This window comes from Centrocercus urophasianus, unplaced genomic scaffold (assembly GCF_019232065.1).
Source record: "Centrocercus urophasianus isolate 14NV4802_14NV808 unplaced genomic scaffold, USGS_Curo_1.0 seq_63, whole genome shotgun sequence".
Classification (NCBI taxonomy): domain Eukaryota; kingdom Metazoa; phylum Chordata; class Aves; order Galliformes; family Phasianidae; genus Centrocercus; species Centrocercus urophasianus.
This window is the reverse complement of record NW_024885233.1, coordinates 428,490-434,489: the sequence shown is the minus strand read 5'-3', so window position 1 is coordinate 434,489 and position 6,000 is coordinate 428,490. Positions and strand designations below refer to the sequence as shown.

Below are 6,000 nucleotides of genomic sequence, written 5' to 3'. Positions count from 1 at the left end.
GGAAAAAAAAAAAAAAAGCGCCGTGGATCTGACATGTGGCACATATGACCAATGTGATTCATACATGTCAGCAGAGCACCTTTCCCATCCCCAGCAATGTCAGTTCCAAGCATCACTTTACAGTGACACCATACAGCCTCACCGTTATGCCATACAACTGAAAGCACAGGCATGACACAGGCACGACACAGGCACACAGTTTCCCAGTGGGCAGCCCAAAGATCTGAGTGACAGCTACCACCTTACAGCCATGTCACCTGCCCAGACCTCAGCTCAGCACCAACAGCAGGAGATGGGGCACACACAGTCTCATTTACAGGGACCAACAACAAATGAATGAAAATCACAATACATCATAGAATGGCCTGAATTGTAAAGGACCACAATGCTCATCTAGTTTCAACTCCCCTGCTGTATGCAGGGTCACCAACCACCAGACCAGGCTGCCCAGAGCCACATCCAGCCCAGCCTTGAATGCCCACAGGGATGGGGCATCCACAGCCTCCTTGGGCAACCTGTTTGAGCACCTCACCACCCTCTGTGTGAAAAACTTCCTCCTAACATCTAACCTAAACCTCCCCTGCCTCAGTTTAAAACCATTCCCCCTTGTCCTGTCACTATCCACCCTCATAAACAGCCGTTCACAGAGCAAAGAAATCAGTTCCGTACTCAGAACTCTTCCAGCCCCCCATCCCATCACGAAGAGAATGTACCGTATGACAGAGGCTTTTATACTGGGAAAATATTTTAATATAGTAAACAAGTCAATTTACCTCTCACATGGTTTAAATAAGTTTACGCTCATGGCTAAACAAAATTCGGACTTAAACAACGGGTTGCAGCCTACGGATCGGCATAGCTCCCAGGCAGTCCCGCACACCGAGCTCCTCGGATGGGCACAGTCCGGCCGCGGTTCGGGGGCGAAGCCGGAGAAGAACGAAGCCACGGAAGCCCACAGCGACGAGAGTTCACAGCGCCGTCAAAACAGCCCGTCCCTCCGCTCAGTGTCCAGCTCTGTCCACCGGGCCTCCACCCTCACGGCGCACTGCGGCCCTCCCCGGCCCCGCGCGGCGCTGGAAGCTCCGTGCCGCCCGTCCCGGCCGGGCTGCCCCTGGGCGGCGGCGGCGCCGTGGGGCCGTGGGGCGGCGGGGCGGCGGAGCGCGGCGGCGGAGCGCTGCGGGGCTGCGAGGAGGAGTTGGCGGAGGGGCCGAGAAGCGACGGAGGAGAAGCCGAAGAGCCGCCGCCTCCGCGCACCGGCTGCCAGATGAGGCTGTAGTAGACGGCGAGGACGATGGCGGCCAGCGAGACGGAGAGCACGTAGGCCAGCACGGTGGCCAGACGCACCCACTTCTTGTTGGTCTTGGCCGCCATGCGAGCCTTCTTGTCCCCGGTGTAAGTGGCAGGCTTGCCCCGCTCCGCCCCGGCCTCCTTCTCCTTCATGGGGGCCCGGCCCTTGGCCCGCTGCTCCACCGACCCCTCCGTGGTGGCGGGGGCTGCGCGCCGCCGCTCCCCTCAGGACATGCCGCCGCTGCCGGTGCTGCCGCCTCCAGCCGCTACCCGCGCCGCTCCGCCGCGGGGCGGCCTCTGAGCGCCGGCACCGCCTGGGCGCGGTGCGGGGAGGAGGGGGCTGCGCCTGCGCGCTCTGCCGCGTGTCCGTGAGGAAGGGGCGCGCGCCCCTGCCCAAGATGGCGGCTGCGCGCCGTCCTGAGAGCTGTGGGCCTCTGCGGCGGCTTTTGACGCAGAGAAGAGTCTCGGCAGACCTTGTTGCTCTCTACTGCTGTGTGACAGGAGGCTGTGGCGAGACCTCTGTGGGGTCGGCCTCTTCTCCTGAGTATAGTGATAGGGAGAGAGGCAGTGGCCTCAAGTTGCACCAGAGGAGGTTCAGGTTGGATATTAGGAATGATTTCTTCCAAGAAAAAGCAGTCTTTCTGCCCCGGGGGTAGTGGAGTAACCATCCCTGGAGGTGTTCAAGGGCTCTCTTTTTCTTCTTTACAGTGTGAGATACTTACTTTGGGGAAGGCTGTAATCGAGCCTTTCATCATCACTGTGTTTACCTCCCATGAATCTTAAGGCAGTCAGATGCATTGTACGTGAAAGCCTTGTTAACAAGGAGATGCAGTTCCGAAAGAGGCCAATGGCAGAAGAAATGGCTGTTAAACAGAAGGACCTCTGAGGAAGTGAGTGATTGCGTTTTCATTCTACTGTAGCATTTCATTTTTCCCTTTTATAGCAAGGTGGATCGGGAGAGAAGGGGAAGACCTCCATGCTTTAGAATGTGGTGCTTGCAGCTTAGAGGAATGCTGCTGGATGAAGGAAGAAGGTGGACTAATTTGAACACAATCACCATTTTTGGCACTGGTAAGAGTAGCAGTGATTTCTCTGCCTGTTCAGGGCTTGTGGACCTTTGTGAAAACATAGTAGCGTGAAAGAATTGCATCTGGTAGCCTGATAAGGTATGCAGGAATCACACTTCAATATGCTCCTCTTTCTGTTCCTGATAAAAGGCATTCTAGAAGCTATGAAGCAAAATGCTTTTTTTTTTTTTTTTTTTTTTTTTTAAAAAAAATATAGCAGGAGGTAACACTTCTTACAGCTAGCACTTTTTATTGTTTTACAATAAAATACATACATTTATTGCAATGTTTAACATTAAACCTTTATTAAACTGCAGCTAACGGTATGCTCCACCTCCCTGAAGTGTTTAATTTTCATGAAATGGAACTGTAACCCAGAGTATCTAGAAAACATTCTTTACGTGGGTATCATAACTCTTCTACAGGCCCCTTGTGTTTCTTGTACTGATTAATTACACCTGGATGTATTCCTCTGGTTGAAAACAAATTTCATACACCTGAATAACATGAGCTGATGGCATCCTGCTGACACCACTTTCCTGAGCCATGAAAATCCATTTTGTTGTGTTCTGTAGATTTTATAAATATATATGTATATGTCCGGCTATGTATGAGTGAACATGACTTATGCTGCATCTTAGATTTTCAGCTTGTACTTAATCTAACCTCTAAACTGCTTGTCTGTGCTCTCATTCTTGCTGGCAGTTTGTGCTATGGAGTGCTGCAGACAGTTCCTTTACAGCGCAGAGCTGTTTTGTGTTCGTTCACAGCTCTTTCTCAATTGATCTGCATAGAAATCAGTTCATTCCAAACCCTTTGGCTGGCTTTGATCTCCTCTGGTGTTGCCACTAATGCAATTTATCATTGCTTCTGATGAAAGGCTGATGAATTAACTCGCACAAATCTTTCCCTTTATTCTTTCTTAATTTCAGTCCTGGAGTTTTTGGAGGAAGGATTGACATTTACAGGCTCTGGCAGTTTTTGCTTGATACTTGTTTAGTCCATATTATCATTTTGCATTTTAAGTCTCTCCTCGGAGGCACTATGTGGTTGCTTTATTGTTTAACTTTAAATCTCTTGTCATGGCTGGAAGTTGGAAGACAAAAAATAGAGTTGGTGTTGCTAGGTAAAAGTAAAGTATGTTGATTTTGATAAAGTAAATTTAAGAGAGAGCAGACTGATATAGAAAACAAAGGCACAGAAGGTAACAATGAGATGGTAAGCATTAAAAATGAGTAGTTACAGCTGCATGCTTTAATCCTGTGTCCCCAAGCTCAAATCCCCCTCTCCTGAAAGGAAAACAAATCCTTCCAAATCTGTCCAGATTATTGTGGCTCTTTCACTGGTGTTAGTTTTCTTTTTTTCCCTCTGCTCACCACAACTCAGCTTTTCAATCTAATAGCTTTCCTTTTCCATCAGTGGAGATTTTGGCAGACAGAATTTGCCAAGGATGCGCAGTGCAGCTGTAGAAGCAGCCTCAGCAAAAGCATTGTGTGCTGTGGTTGGGACCCACAACCACTTGGTATCGCTTTAATGTGTTCAGTTCCAGAGCAGCTAAAGCTGCTTCGGCTAGCAGATATGGCAATAGATCATTCAGCATGAGTTTCTCTTCCTTGCTTTCCAAACGCTTTTGCTCCTTCCACTCTGTGATTACAGGTATATAATTGTCCTAAAGTTGAACTGTATAGTTCTTTAGATTTTACCTTGAAACTAATATCTTCACCTCCCCATTGCGTTTATTCTTTGCTTATTTAGGCTATGGTGTACCTCTTGACTGTGCTGAAGGCTTTGCCTTCCTAAAAGGCAGCAATTCCCCATCACATTAAAGGAATTCACTGCCAAGCTCCCTTTGCCTTTGCTCTGATTAAGATGAGAGGCAACACATGTTGGTGAAGTACCAAGTCTTGTTAGGTTTTGCTGTAGGTAAGCTTTTCTTTTGACTGTGAACAGATGGGTGTGAACTTCTCTCCAGGTCCTCTTATTCAAGTGCAAGCAACTGCTAGGTGTGTGCCTTCTGTTCCTAAACTTAGCTCCTTGCTAATTAACTGCTTTAAGGGCAAATGGGAGCCAGGAAGCCAGGGCTGAAATAATTATATTTTCTTTGTCCCTTGGATTTCAGCAAAAATATCAAGCTGTGCCTAGAATGGTCTCCTGTGATGCAGAAATAGAGCTCTGGGGGCAGAGCACAGAGATTCTTGTTAAGTCAGTTACAATGCTTGTAAATCAGTTCCCTCTGAGATTTTTGCCTCAAGAGCACAAAAGGGATTGGAGTTAAGGGCACGTGGTGCACCCTGACACAGCAGCAGAGAGCTGCGTAGCCCTCGAGCATCTAGCCTTTCTCCCTTGATGGCACAGACACTATACTCTGCAGGGTCTGACTGACTATAAACTTCTCTGATTTCTCACTTTGCTTGTCTGAGGGTCCTCCAGGAAACTCAGTTACTTCTGAGCTTGCTGCTTACCACCTTCTGCCTGTGTTCAGTTGAAAACCCAGGTGGCAGGACAGATTGTTGAAGTTTAGATGTTCCACCCACCTGACTGCGCAGCATTACTTGAATTCAGCTGCTACCTGTTGCAGTGGGAGGCTTGTTTGCTCTATGAGGGCCCCTGAAGGTTGTAGCTAAATGAACTTATAGTATTGATTTGTCCTTGTTCAGAGTCAGTGAATACTATCTACTGCTTCAAACAGAGAAGACTTAATTAAGGGAAGATTATTGGCCTAAGACATCACCTCTGTACAGACCTTGCTTCTGAGAGTAGTGGAACACTAGTATGGATGCCTGGGAGGTTGGTGAGCCTCCAGCGCTAACGGAGGCCTCCCAAAGCTCTCTGAACTAATGTCTGTCAGTGCTGATAAATCACAGCTGATCCTGCCTTGGGATGAAGGGCAGGCAGGACGGCTTCCCACAGTCCCATTGTTCCTCTGCTCTTGGTTTAACAGCTCTTCTGCCTTCTTGTGCTCAGTCATTAGGAGGCACTTGGATGTGACACCCTGTAAACAGTCAGCTTGCTCTATGAGGTGTGCACCTGAGTTGCTGTATTTATGCCAGGTTGTTTAAAGCTAAAAATCATAATTTGCTACCACGACACTATATAACCCCTTTTTTGAACTCTGACTCTGTTTTTGGGGGGTGGTGTTTGGTTGTTGTTGTTTTTTTTTTTCTTTTTTTTTTTTCTTTTTTTTTCAGTCTATGCCTCCAGCACGTGTCTTTTGCAGGTAGGCTATAGACTTCTTATTGGTCTGTCTTATGTGGGAAGGTGCTGTCTCTCTGATTAGTCCACTAACAGGTGGGGAAAGGTGGGAATGTTCTTTAATTCCTTCACCTTCTGATGTAGCTGTAGTAAGTGAAGTTTGCACAACCCACTGTCATGCACTGACTTGGAAAGTGATCTGCAGAGGTTATAGGATGTGAGTAGGTAAGAATTTGAGATGGGACAGTAAGATCTGGTTTTGCTCAGGATAGAGGCCCTGGGCAGAAAGCTCCTGGTAGCTCAAGACAGTGATGCATCAGTAGCTCCATCCTTGTGTCATCAAAAAATTAAACAAACAAACAAACAAAAAAAACTCTGTAGGTGTGAAGCTATGCTGTCTGTGTAGAAATCTACAGCCACAAATCAGTGCTTCCTTTTGCAAGGAGGGAAGGCG

General features: G+C 48.0%; 2 protein-coding genes across 5 annotated transcripts in view; one reads left to right on the top strand and one right to left on the bottom strand.

Moving 5' to 3' along the window:
• Positions 1-727: 727 nt before the first annotated feature.
• INAFM2 (InaF motif containing 2) lies at positions 728-1,529 on the bottom strand. The gene has a single exon (XM_042836771.1). The coding sequence runs from the start codon at positions 1,438-1,440 to the stop codon at positions 1,036-1,038; it is 405 nt and encodes a 134-aa protein (XP_042692705.1). The 5' UTR covers positions 1,441-1,529; the 3' UTR covers positions 728-1,035.
• PLCB2 (phospholipase C beta 2) overlaps positions 1,289-6,000 on the top strand; it is a 47,298-nt gene continuing 42,586 nt past the window's right edge. For 3 of the 4 annotated variants that reach the window (XR_006171705.1, XM_042836769.1, XM_042836767.1), the window contains exons 1-2: positions 1,293-1,392; positions 2,231-2,358. The gene's annotated coding sequence lies outside the window, so the exon portion shown is untranslated. Of the gene's footprint in view, positions 1,393-2,230; positions 2,359-6,000 lie in introns of all 4 variants that reach the window. The other variant, XM_042836770.1, reaches the window with a different exon arrangement.

Excerpts from the sequence above, each read along its gene's own strand:
- INAFM2 (XM_042836771.1), bottom strand. The coding sequence starts at position 1,440 with ATGAAGGAGAAGGAGGCCGGGGCGGAGCGGGGCAAGCCTGCCACTTAC.